This window comes from Gavialis gangeticus, unplaced genomic scaffold, assembly GCF_001723915.1.
Source record: "Gavialis gangeticus isolate Ggan-Ray unplaced genomic scaffold, GavGan_comp1, whole genome shotgun sequence".
NCBI lineage: Eukaryota > Metazoa > Chordata > Crocodylia > Gavialidae > Gavialis > Gavialis gangeticus.
Window position 1 is genome coordinate 14,712,873 of NW_017729004.1, and position 13,684 is coordinate 14,726,556.

Sequence of the window (13,684 nt, forward strand, 5' to 3'; positions counted from 1 at the left end):
GGAAAGAAGGGAGAAAGGAAAGAAAAAATGATGAAGAAAGGGCGGTGAGGTACATGAGGGGCAGGGGAGACTATAGCTGTGGGGGAAAGGAGGGAAGTGAATCATAAAAAATGAGGGTTGGTAGGGACCTCAGTAGGTCAATCTAGTCCAACCCCCTGCTCAGAGCAGGACTATCTCTAACCGTATCATCCCAGCCAAAGAGATGGAACCAAGAGCTAGTTTGCAGAGAGGAAAGACTGTCCAGACCTCACTGATGTCTAGGTATGTGGAAGTCACAGCTACCAGGAAATCTTGGTCCCTGGGGCTGCTCACATCCCAACAGTTCTGTTCTTCCTCCCCTACTTTTCTGGAGTGGAGTCAGAAGACCTGCTGTGGACTGGCGCCTTCAAACAACGGTTGTCCCAATCCGGCCAGGCTTCAGGCAGGACCTCACAATCTAGCTGACTGCACAGTGGGGTATCTGCTTCATATATGGATGGATAGTTTCCTCAATTATTGACCTGTACCAAAAGTTTATAAGTTCTCTTCACCTGCCAGCTGGCTTGAAGGAGTAAAAAGACGGGTAGTTTGAACAATTTTATCCCAGCCTTAGCTGGCATCTCAAGTTAAAATGAAGCATTGTGTACTGGAACCTATAACCACCGGGACCCTCATCCTAGATTAAAATACAAAGATGGCAGCATTCAGCTGTCACTTAAGCTACAGGAAGAGCTGCTCCTGGATATTTGGTGGGTTGTCAGCAGAGCATGGAGAAGGCCCAGGATACCCTTCATGTAAGAAGAGTTTGTCCATGGCTTCCTGCCCCAGTTCCCAGCCTCCCCCTGTAGAGAGCCCTACAAAAGTACTCACTATTTTTGAGGTAGCACAGAGAGTTGGTGTCACTGTGGGAGGCTTGGCTGCACTTTGGGGTGGAGGCAGGGAAAACCTCTGCCCTGTATCCGGAGGAGGAGAACAGTGAATCCGGGCTTCTAGTCTCTCAGGTTCATGTTTATAGGATTCAAGGAGAAATGCAGGCTGCTTGGTCACTTGTGTTGGGGTCGACGGAGAAGAGGAGAGGCCGGAAGCTGCAAAAACAAAGAAATTGTTACTGAAGTTCAGTTCAGAACAAGAGCAAAGATCTAAGCCAAGCCATGCTCAGGCTTCCTCTCTGCATTTTTCTTGCCTTTCCCCAACCCCCCCCCGCCCAAGTCAACATACATTAATGAGAATTTATTCAGCTCCTACTCTTCTAGCAGCTCTGAATTGTGTTTACACAGACAGATCTAGCCATACTTATTATCCAAACAGGAACCAGTAAAGCAGCTCTCTTTAAAGGAGAAAATCCACGTATAAAGTTTGTTGATATACCTGCACACAAACAGCCAGGACCTCATTCCCCTCCCTTACAGGCCAGGGCAAATGAGGCCAGTTACGTCTGTGAAAACTGCACAAAGAGGTGAACAGGTCCACATGATGTGAACCAAGCTGCACCCGATGACACTTGGTCTGAATTTGTCCCACCTTCTGTACTTAAGAGATGTGTATGCAGACAGAAGAAGCTCGTTTATAGAAAGGGAGTGAACGAACAGTTTCATATCCGCACCAGAAGTCACACAAATGTTTCAGAACCTGACAAATATGCCCACAGGCCCTCCAGCTCAGCTGCTCCTTGGGGACCCAGTGAAAACACAGGGGTGGAAGGGTCCTTAAGGCTCATGGGGTCCAGCCCCCTGCATAGATACAGGATAAACCACCCTAGATGGATGTCTACCCAGCCCAGTGGTTCTCAACCTTGTTACACCTGAGGCCCCACTCAGAAAATGCCATACTTGAGCTTTTACACATTTTTTTTTGACTACAGAAAAATAATACAACAATTTTTCTGCTGCAACGTACTCAAAAAGGTCACAGCAGTTCCAAACAGTTCTGACATTATGGACTCCTTTTTGAAGTCTCTTAGGTTTATCTTATAAGGCATATGTACGTGTTTGCACACCTAACAGTTCTAATATCATGTGGCATGCCAAAAGCACCCTTAAAAGAACCTCACGGCACTCCAGGGTGCTGCAACACCCTAGCTGAATCACTGATCTAGCCTCTTCTTGAAAACCTCCAGTGAAGAACAGGTTACAACTTCCCTGGGCAGCTTGTTCCACTGTCCTATGATTCTTTTTTAGGATTTTTTTCCTGAAATACCAGCTATATCCACTTTCCTCCTGATCCCTTGTCTATGCTAAGAATATCTTAGCAGAGATTCACTTCCCAGGTGTAAAGTGTTGCTTGCATCATCAACAATTACACTAGGAACTTTTTTTTGCCTGACAATGCTTGCATCACTGCATGACATAGCTCCACCACAACATCACAACCTGGGTAGAGAAGCCATGGAAGATGCTTTCTATCCCAACTTCCACTAACCTCAAAGCATGCTGAGCACCTCTCTGTGCAAGACCCTGCCTCAATACAGCTGGATGGCATTTTTAAAGGGAATTTTGTACTTAATGAATCTAAGCAGTAAACCCCAATGGGCTGAAGTCAGTAACCTGTTACCTATGGACACTCTCACCTGGTTTTTATCCTAGGTGGCATTTCGCACCATTTAGTTTATTTAGGTTTATGAAGCCCCTGGCAGATGTACAACTAACACTGCTATGGGATCTGATTCACACTCCCAAAAACTGTGGTTTCTGCCATGCTACCTGTGCGTGGCAGGAGACATGGCTGTGGGATCAGGGATCAGATTCCCATTACACTATATTACCAGTGCAGGGGGAGCCCAGGTGCCAGCCTTGAACATGGGGCCCTAGCTTGCCTGGCATAGCTACTCATCCCAGTTTGCCATCTCCCTCTGGGCCTAGCCATATACCCACTCACTCCCTACCACTGGAATGGCCAGCCTAGAGCTGACTCTTCACCCCTTCCAGTATAAGCCCCTGACCTGCAAGAGGAAACGTCTGGCAACAAGGTTCAATCCTGTATCTAGTCTGCTGCACCCTTGGCTCATGCTGCTACTGGCTTCCTGGTAGACTTGCTGGATACCTCACCTGGCTTGCCCATGGACCCCAAGTTTTGCTCGATCCTTTGCATACCTGACCCAGCTAGCCTCCTGACCTCGTGCTCTGTTCGACCCTCTGGATCTTTGACTCGGTTCCTCAGACAGACATCCTGGCTTCTGGATTCCCTGCACTCAGACATGGTACGCTCCCTTGTTGTTAACAATAACATGTCCCCGTGGATCAGAGAGTGATAACTGTGGGTCGGTCTGTATTGCCCATTCTAACCCAGACACAGACAATGTCTAATGCAAAGCATCCCTGGAGGATGCGGATAAAGAAGTGTGACACTGTGAATGTCCTATTGCTTCCAGCGGGGATTGGAGTGCTCAGCATCTAGCAGGATTTAACAGAGATGGTTAATGTTCCTGTTGGATTCTCGGTTTCAGACAAGATTAGACACGTAGTGCCTGGGAAGGTGTTTTATCATCAGTCTTTTTTTTTTTTTTATTACAGACGTGCAAACGTTTCGAGTGCTGAGGGTGCGGGGATGAGCTGTAACTGAGCAAACTGACAAACCACTAAAAGGAAAAAAAAATACCAATTTATCTGAGCATCCTGCTGCTGGGATGTGTTCATCCTGAGCCAATGTCCTCAGCACGTCAACAGAAACCACTTCCAAGTGCAACACGCTGTGCCAAAAAGGGCTATTACCAGACACAAGGGAGCCACAGACTCGCGGTCCTGACAAGGCTGGCATATTAACTATAGAGGACAGCTCTAGGACACTGCAAGAGGTGTATTAAAGGAGACCAATGAAACAGCACTCTTTATGACCTATGGGAGCTATTCTCACTCTGTTATGAGGCTATGACAGCCTGTTAAGAGCATCCAAATGTGAGTCAAGAAGTTTTGGTCCTCCCAGTTCTGCCAGAGACTTTCTGCAGACTAAGCAGTACGAACTGCATTTTGAAAAATATCCATTAGTTTTTCAGAGCCTCAGTTTTGGAAGCCAAACGTAAGATACCTATCCGTTGATGTGCATAGGTAATAAGCACTCATCAATCCAAAGTTAATAAGAATATTTGGTCCCCAGACATCAACTGACATTTCAGTTTGCTCATCCACAGCTGAAGTGCCCAATATTAGAGCACACTTTTGCAAGTTTGGGCTGCTCACTCTCTGACTTGGTTTATCCATCTGCAAAGCAGGGATCACAATTCTAACTGAATGGACATGACTAGATTATCTAATAGGCTTTCCCATCTAAATATCCCATCTCATAAGTTTTATAGCGATCTCTCTCTGAATTACACAGATATATAATTCATGCCTGTACATCTCTGTAAGAGCCTCAGATGGAGAATGCTACAGAAATACTAAATATTATTGTGATTGTTATTAAAACAGAATGCTTGCTGCTGTTACAGAGCTCAGCACTGAAAATCCAACATCAGGAACTTTGTAAAAGCCCATCTCATTCAAAATGCATATTTCAGACTTTTTTTTTTTTTTTTTAACCATGCCAAAATCAATTTTGGACCAATAAAATTGTGCAGTAAAACAAAATATATTGAACTGGCATCTTAACAGCCATATTTTGAGAAATATCTGAAGGTATATGTATATGCAGTGGCTGCACTCGCCTACCACATTTGTTTGTTATCTTTATATAAAGTGCATTTTTCTTCTTTATATGAAGAAAAAGCTATATATATCACATGGTTAACAACAGCTCACATCAGAGAAGAGCATGGTCCAAATGCAGTAAAGAAAGGTTTAACTTCTCTTCTTGAAAAGAAAAGAAAAAAGCACTTCACACTTGTAACTAAAAGCTCTCCCAGCCAATTCAGGCAGAACAAACGATGCTATGGAGAAAGTACACTTAAAACAATGAGGCAGTAAGGACTAGCCAGCAATTTTAGACACCTCTACAATGAAAGCAAGAAAACTTTCACTGATGCCAGATATGGACGGGAGAAATCTTTGATATCCTCCCAGAACGTCAATGGTTTTATTAAGGAGATGACCTCATGCCACACAAACTCACTCCCCCTTCACCCTACAGCTTTGTATAATTAAACAACTAAGTGTCTTTATATAATCAAATCTAAGCAGCTGTTTTTTCTCCAATGAACAGATAAAGTAGTAGTTTTAGTCAACACTAATAAAGTGATAAGAGATTAGACGCAGGCTTGTTGGGTCATCTAGTGAAACATCTGCTGTGCAAGACTGTCTTATACTTTCCACTGATTCTTCTTGTCCAAATTTAAGGAGTGCAAATATTGTGCTTTATCCCACCCCATCACTGTAAAACATTGCATTTCATTTCTGACAGCACTGCTTCCTGTTGACAGTTATTAGCACTGATATTTTACTTTAATTTTTAATTTGAATAATACAATGAAGCTGCAGTTACATTACAGTACATCCTCAATGTAGCACAGATGCAAGAACCTCCTACCACAGTAAAACAATGCTTCATTAAAATTTTGTCATATACATAACAGGCTGCAGACATTGATGTACAGTTAAAAGTATGCTTTTAGCCATGCAAAAGGCAGAGCAGATTTGCACCCTTATAGACTATATATGCTTTTGTAAGCAGAGGGCTTACTTCATCAGGTGCTGTAAAGGGACTGCAGGAAGCAGAGCTGCTAAACAGAAAGCAGTGATGAGCACACATGCTTGTAATCATGCCACTATGAGGTGCTGCATTTCCCCATATAAAGTATAGGAAGATGTTAGATATCGCTATTTAGTAAATGTTGACTTTTAAAATAACAATCATGACAACTACCCAAATATAAACCCGTTTTTCATTGTGTTCACCTGAAACACGGGATTTTCAGCACAGGTCTGACTAAAAAAAACAAAAAACACTCAAACCCTTACAGAAAGGGCAAAAGTGGCATGCTTCAACTTTGGCAGCAATACACTGTTGACTTGTCTGGAACCAAAACACCACCCTTAATTTCAGTAAAATAAAGGCGAGTGGCAGAAAATGTGATCCAGTGCGTGTATATCACGTGGGCCCTGCTGTGGAACGGTTTCTCTGCATTTGAGCAGCCTCAGTTGGGGTCCAGCTGGCACAACCCATGATCCATGGGGCCCAGGCAGATAAAGAGAGTACTGAAAGGAAGAGCAGCCAGGGGCAATATCCTTGGTCAGCTCAGAATGGAAACAGACATCACCTTTTGTTGCCTTTGTGCCACTGTAAAACTTCTGATTACAGCACAAAGGCAACTATTTGTAGCACATCCCCTTGGTGTGCTACAAATAGTGACCAGAATGAAGCTGGTATCAATTTGTGCTGCTGTTTAGTGATGGATGTCGGTTTACTTTATCGCCCAAGAGCATGGGCAGTCCAGAGCTACCTAGGCTCTCCAGCCCCACTGGCAAGTGACTCCAGGGGCTTGAGGGGATTGATCCTGTGCACCCCTGGGATTCTTGTGCACGACTGAGCCCCTCAATGCCTGTGGGTGCCTGCTTGGCTTTCCCTACTTAGAGATGCCCCTCTGAGATGTCCAGAGCATGTCTTGGTAAATGGGAAAAGTTGGGGTTTCCTTGATTACCAAGATGCAGCCCTGGGATCCCTAGGGCATGCCTTAGTAAGCAGGAAAAGTTGGGGTTTCCCTGCTTACCAACACATGCCCCCCCAGGGCACACCCTGACTTTCTAGGAAGTGCACCCCTACTTTCCCTGCTTACTGAGGTACATCCCAGAGATGTTGGGGTGAGATCCTCAAGTGGGGAAAGCTGGGTAGGTACTCCCAAGGGCAGGACAATGGGCGATGTGCATTTTGCCTAGTGAAGCAAATCAGCTGTATCTGGACATATCCCAGCACAGCTGATCTGCTTTGTTTAGCAACATCTATTTCTACCCAGAGATAGTTTGTCTTAAGAGATACAGCAATTTTTCTTTATACAGACCAGCTCTTCACACAATTACTTCCTTTAAAGCCCTGATTTTGAGCAACTCCAAGCCTGTCTCTCCCACTCAGGCGTTCCACACCAACCCTCCAGGGAGACGCAACAGGAAACAATTAATATGGCAGCATGGAGCAGCTTCAAACGCTCCTAAGTGGCTACTCTCTTAGGTTTCCTACAACAACTGGGCCTCACCAATGTGCCAGCTTTATGCCCCATTCATGATGTGACAGGATGTGTCTGCTGCTTTCTGTAAGCAAAGACGCTGATGGCCTGGAGTCTACTACTGAAGCATCCTCTCCATCTGATAGCTCCACTACCTACCTATATTTATCAGAGATTATATTCATCCCCTTACAGGTAAAAAGAACAGTGCCTGCACTACACTCTCCAGACCTCTCATAACCTCACAAAGCAGGGATCAGAGGAACAGACAAAGCTGATGTTTTACAACCTCCCCGATGCCTCTGTACAGAAATGTAAGTTTTGGGTGGTACCTGAATGACACCGCCTATGGAGATCACCTGACACCACATACTGTCATCAGCATTTTGCTAACGGGTTTTGTCTTTTCATTTATTTATCTGTTTGTAATCTTATTGCTAGGACTGGTGAAAGCTATTACAAGCAGGACTAAATCACAGCTAGGTTCTCGTATGATAGTGTATCTGTTCAGTCCTCTCACATACAGGAGTCCAGTATGTGATCAGTAAATACAGGCACTGCTGAGACGTTTTTGTATCCCCAAGTCTACGTATTTGCTTATAACTTTAAGATCAAGCATCTTAAAAAAACACAGGAAAGAAATTCCAATTTGCAGGGGCTTCAAGTGATGGGTTTCCTCTATTTCCTTCCATAAATCAGGACAACACTCTCATTTCATTTGAATTCTTCTGCTAGCAATGAAAAGAGGAGTAGGCAGGCCATAGCTGATGAATTTTAAGCAGTATCAGGAACCCACACTGAATCTGAGCTGGGCCTATCATTAGTTCATTAGGCTGATTCATTCCTCAGGCAGAACACTAGGTCTGCTTTAGCACTTAAGATAACAGATGCAAATTATGCTAGATTAAGTTTAACAGAGCTCAGTGCACATATCCACAGGCAGGCAAAGAGTTACTGTGCACACACAGGGTGCATCTATGTGTGTGCTTTACTGCTGACTTGACTAATTAAGCTCTGCAGTAAAGCATCACTGTCAACACATGCACCCATATCAGGATGCAGTAAATTAATTGACTCCGCTGTAGGCTAGTATTGTCCGGGTGAAGTACGATCCTACAGCAGAGTCATTAACTGCACAGAAATGCATGTGTGGACAGTGACTGGGACTGCAGCAGTTTGAGCCAGAGCGGAGCTGCCCGAGGCGGACAGCAGGTTCAGGCATTAGCCAGAGCGCCCCACAGCTTCAGCACTCTCGTACCCCAGCCAGCTCTTCCACCACCTGAAGCATGGGGCTGAGCCCTTGAGCCTGCTGACTAAATGTAAACCTGAGCAACCTGAATAGTTACTATGCCAAAGATAACATATATTTCTCCCAGGAACTTTTCCTGCTAATCCCAGCATTTTCAGTCGCACACAAATTCAGGATGATTCCCAGGAGCGGGAGCTCTTGGAGGAAAACAGTACAGCCTATAGTTGGGATGGACAAGTTCTCTCCTTGGTGGTGGTCAAACATTAGAGTTCTTCAGCTTTTTCGCTGATTATGATAAAGCCACAATCCATGTGGCTTTATCATGACCGCCATGAAACTCAAGAAAACGGACGCCAACATCAAGAGCTAGGATCTCACAGGGGCCCAAGGAAAGGCTACAAAGCACACATTGAGGGCATAACTCAAGAAAACAGACACCAACATCAAGAGCTAGGAAAGCTGGCTCCCAGCTGACTCCAATGACATTGCAACCTCAACCAAGCAGCAGCCCGTTTGAGGTAAAGCGCCTCACCCTTGAAGTAATGGAGAGAGAACAGAGGAAGAAAAAGGAGAAGAATCCCAGCTGGTAGCCTACTCTCTCCTGCAGAAAGACCTGCAACTTCTGCAGACGGATCTGTGGCTCGGGGATTGGATTGTTAAGTCATCTCAAGACCCATCAGTGAGCTGTAGCACAGAACAACCTCGAAACAAGGGGCTGTTGATGACACTTCCAGTAGTCCATATCCTCATCGACATGACAGTCTTGGCAAATCTGAAGGATAATGGCTCCTGCCAGTACAGTCAAACATGACTCTAGAAAATAACAGCAGGTTTAAGAGAATCTGCTTCCCTTTTGTGTGAGCACATGGCTGCATGTTACAGTGCCTGAACGGGTAAGAAACATATCATACTAGAGAAGAAGACTATTCAGTTAATAGAGTGTGATGTGGATATGTAGGATGCGTTTCCACTCCAAAGCAAACTCTAGTTATCTGAACTCAAGTTTCATAGTTTGTAGGGTCAGAAGGGACCTGAGCAGATCATCAAGTCCAACCCCCTGCCATGGCAGGAAAGAGTACTGGGGTCAAACGACCCCAGCAAGGTGATTGTCTAGCCTTGTCTTAAAGACCCCCAGGGTAGGAGCCAGCACCACTTCGCTTGGAAGTTGGTTCCAGATCCTAGCTGCCCTGACAGTGAAGTAGCGTTTCCTGATGTCTAATCTGAATTTACCCTCTGCCAGCTTGTGACCGTTATTCCTGGTCACTCCTGGCAGTGCTCGAGGGAACAAGGGCTCCCCCAGTGCCTGCTGGTCCCCCCTGACCAGTTTGAAAACGGCCACTAGATCCCCCCTCAGCCTTCTCTTGTGGAGGCTGAACAGGTTCAGGTCCCTGATCATGTGAGTGGCCTCCTCTGGACCCTCTCCATGTTGTCCACATCCCTCCTGAAGTGCAGCGCCCAGAACTGGACACAGTACTCCAGCTGCGGCCTGACCAGTGTTGCAAGTTAAGTTGGCTCGAGTGAACAGCTGTATTTCCAAGCAACCCAGAATGACTTAGCATGTCTCATTGGTTACTACACTGAGCTTTTGGTTACAGCTCCTGAGAGGCCAGCCAATTTTGGTCAAAAGCACCACTGCCCTCATGGGAAGGGTTTGCGCACACATGCAGGGCATGAGTCAAGCCCAACACCCAGGTCATAACTCAAGCTAATTCTGTAGTAAAGACAAGGGCTGAAATATTTCAACTCCCTTTTTTTCCAAATACATGGGGCACTTGATCTACAACTGGCTAGTGCCTCAGATTTGTCACTGGCACCTCTGCATCACTATTTTATCTTACTACCATTCTGACTTCCATGGGTGTAGCTGACTACGCAGGTGAAGGGCAGTGGTGAATCAGGAGTCCTGTCTGAGTGAAGCTTGAGATTGGCCCCTTCAGCAAGGTCTTTCACATGCAGTCATAGTATAGCACTTAAACAAGCCATTGATACCAGTATCAGTTTGGCTGCTCCTTTCAAGTTGTTCACTTCAGAAGAGACATGGGTCATCTTTGCAGGTTCCACGCTTCCCTTCACTCTCCAAACCAGTTGAGCATTGAGCATGAGTTCACACACGCAAGCCAGCCACGTGCAGTCCTTAGCCCTTATCAAAGTCATGCCAACCACTCAGACAAAAAACCCCAGCCTCCAACTGCCTCCCTAGTTTGGCACTAACCCAGGTGTAGCCCTGTGTCACATGGCAGAGATTCACATGCTCTCCTGTGCCGTGTGCTGGTTACAGCTGGCTGCTGAGAGGAATACTGCCTACAGCAGCTCTGCTTTATTTATTTAATACACCACCTGGCACTTAAACTCTGGCTGGGTACTTTGTGTTCAGCATTGGAGGCTTTAATGAAACATGTGCCGTACAGCAGAGCCTGGTTTCACATTCCATCACTGACCTCAGGTTTTCAGTCTTTTCACTGCTGTTTTAATGCATGTGGGGGAGTTACTCCCATGTATGCTGAGAGGTGCAAAACCAGGAGAAGCAACCCAAAGCAAAAGCAAAGATGCATGTGCTCCCTCTGGGGTTAATGTTATGGGAAGGGAGCTTTCAATCTCACAGGTGATTCAGTGTTTGGAAATTCTGCTGGCAAAGACTCTAAGATTTAATTTATATCCTGAATATAACAGTGGCCGATGCTGCCAACTGTTCCAGGTGCCAGGAGAGTAGAGACTGCTGCTGCTGCTGCTGCTTTCTGCAACTCCCTGACTCACTCAGGATCACTATCCCAGGGCCCAGCTGAGGCAGGCACAAGTGTCACAAACCAAATTACTATCCTTGTCTAACACTTGTTTTTTGGTAGCACCCACATCTGCAAAGTGCTTCATGAACAGGAGAGACCACACAGTCCCTGCCTGAAGCAGCTTGCAGTCAGTCTGAAGGAACCACGAAAAAGAGTGGGGAGAGAGAAACTGCATACAGAACAAGTGATGTGGCCATCTCATCCAGCACAATATTAAGCAAGATTGCTAGTCTAACTACTAACTTCCTTTAAGCAGACACTTTTGAAGGTTTCAAAAAAATGTTCAATCTGTTGCTTCTTTTGTGGGTTGTTGTCTGCTTTCACAGCAGAGTAGAATATGGATGGAAGGACAACACAGATGAGCATTTGAAATATCAGGCTTTATCAATTTGCATCAGACCCATCTCTCTCTTTGCACAGATCTCTCTTATGGTAAAGGAGACCTGCCATAACAGAGTTCCAAATTATATGAAAACAACGCTGACAATTTTAATCCCAACACAAAAAGGTCCACTGAAAGTACTGAAGATTTGCAAAGTATACTTAGTATCTATATAATCCAGACCACAGAATAATAATGCACATAAAAAACACGCTGATAGTGACCTGGCATGAGTGCCAGTGGCCACTGCAGACAGCAGGGTGCCCCCACCTCTTGATGCATGTCACCAGCGCTGCCAAGGAGCTGCGCATGTGCTTCCAATCAGAGGCAGGACCAGAGCAGGGGGGCTGGAGTCGTGGGAACTCGTCGTGACTGTAAGCAACCTGCACTGTGAATCAATCCACAGACTTTCCCAAACCTCCTTGGGCTCCAGCTCCCCACAGTGAAAGGAACTGTCCAGACCCCCCCCAGCCCCGCAGAGCCTCTGCAGTGCAGGCTGAGTCCTGGGTTCCCCCCCAGCACAGTTAACTTGCATTTATGTTCCGCACTGCTCCAAAGGGGGTTGAGTTTTGAGTAATTAAACATTTGCAAAGTGCTCCAAGATCCTTGGGAAAGATGCAAAGGGAGCACAGCGCCTTTCCTGTGGTTCCTCTGCTGCTGAAATCCATAGCGTTCAGCACTCTCTCTCTCCTCTCATCAAAAGGAAAATAAATTCTGCCTCCCGCCGGCTCCTTTTAAAATTCCAGAGGAGTCGGAGGGCTGCTCGAGGCCGTGGCGTGCTGCACCCCACAGCGGCTGACTCAGCCCAGGCCTCATCAGGATTCTCCTCTTGCCAACCTGGGAATTAATCTTCGCCACATGTGGCCTGGCACAGACAGCACACGGTGCTTTCTAGCACACCTGCAGGAGCTCAGCTGAAGGAATGACTAATGACTCTCTGGCTTGCATTTGATTGGAAATAAATTGCTAGGACCTTCTCCTGATCCCTTTGAACTCAATGGGAAAATTTCCATAGGCTTCCACTGGTCGTAACTGAACGTTAAAAGCAGTACAAGCAGCTGCTTCAGAGAGTTTTGGTCAGCTCAGATCACAGCCCTCACCAGATGCCAGGCTGCCAGTGGGCAACTCTCCCTTCTGAGCCATGTTTCACACAGCTCTCCTGTTCTTTTGGCTTTCCCTAGGATCTGTGCTAAGAAACCCCGCCGCCTTTCCTAGTAATTGCCATATACGTGAACAATCAAGGCATCAGGCAATTCCCCCTTCCTTAGAAGCTTGGCTAAAGGGAAAAATTAAATTAACTCTTAGAGCTCTTCATTACAGCAGTATCGTCTTCCCACATGACTCCCCCCAGATTTATAGGCTAAGCATAGAGGAAGCATGGTCCCAATCAGAACATGAACCAGGAATCTGAAGCATAGGGGTCAGCTATTCCTGCATCTGCCAGCCCCTTGAGGTATGACATTTGGCTCATTGCTTATTCTCCTTGTGGGCTAAATTTATCCCCCATGTAGCTCCAATTAAGTCAATAGGGTTCCACCAAAAAGTTATTAGGCTCCCAGCATCAGTATCAGCATTAGTAAAATGGGGAGGATAAAGGGGGGTTGTGAGGCTCAGTTCATGTTGGTTAAATGCTTTAAGATCCTTGACTTAAAGGTGCTAAATACGGTGGCTCCTGGCCCTGTCTACAGAAGGCTTCTACCACCCACAGCAGGCTCTGGCCCCGGGGCTGGGTATCTCCCAGTGCTCTTCTCCTTTCTGTATTCATATTTGGCAATAAAGAGACAGTTTTTCTCTACCTCTACTGAAAGGAAATGGGCATGAAGGGAGGAAGATCAGTCAATCTCAGCCATTTCCTGATGCACTGGGCAAAAGGGAAAGGGTTTGGGTTATTTCAACAGGGATTTTTTCCTCCTCCTTTTTCCTCCCCGTGTTAATGCATGAATATGTGCATGTGATATTCTGTGCACTGCAATACTTGCTGGCTGACATGTCAGTCTTCATGATCTCACTCTGCTTAGGTGGCCTTCATCTCTCCCCACAGAGCGCAGGTAACTCCCACAGACGCCAGTCAGGTTCTATGTATAATCCCCAAAGTTATGATCACATCGAAAGAACAGGCCCCTCAGTGTCTTGTGCTTTTGTGCAACATCTTCAGGACTATAAAGCAGGGAAAGCGTGTATGTAGGAGTTACCACAATGTCATG

At 45.9% G+C, this 13,684-nt stretch overlaps 1 protein-coding gene across 2 annotated transcripts in view; it reads right to left on the minus strand.

The window, feature by feature from the left end:
- Positions 1 to 13,684, minus strand: part of PRKAG2 (protein kinase AMP-activated non-catalytic subunit gamma 2) — a 375,527-nt gene that overhangs the window by 186,021 nt on the left and 175,822 nt on the right. For both annotated transcript variants that reach the window (XM_019508123.1, XM_019508124.1), the window contains one exon: positions 850 to 1,064. In XM_019508123.1, coding sequence (XP_019363668.1) covers positions 850 to 1,064 — 215 coding nt within the window. The remainder of the gene's footprint in view (positions 1 to 849; positions 1,065 to 13,684) is intronic.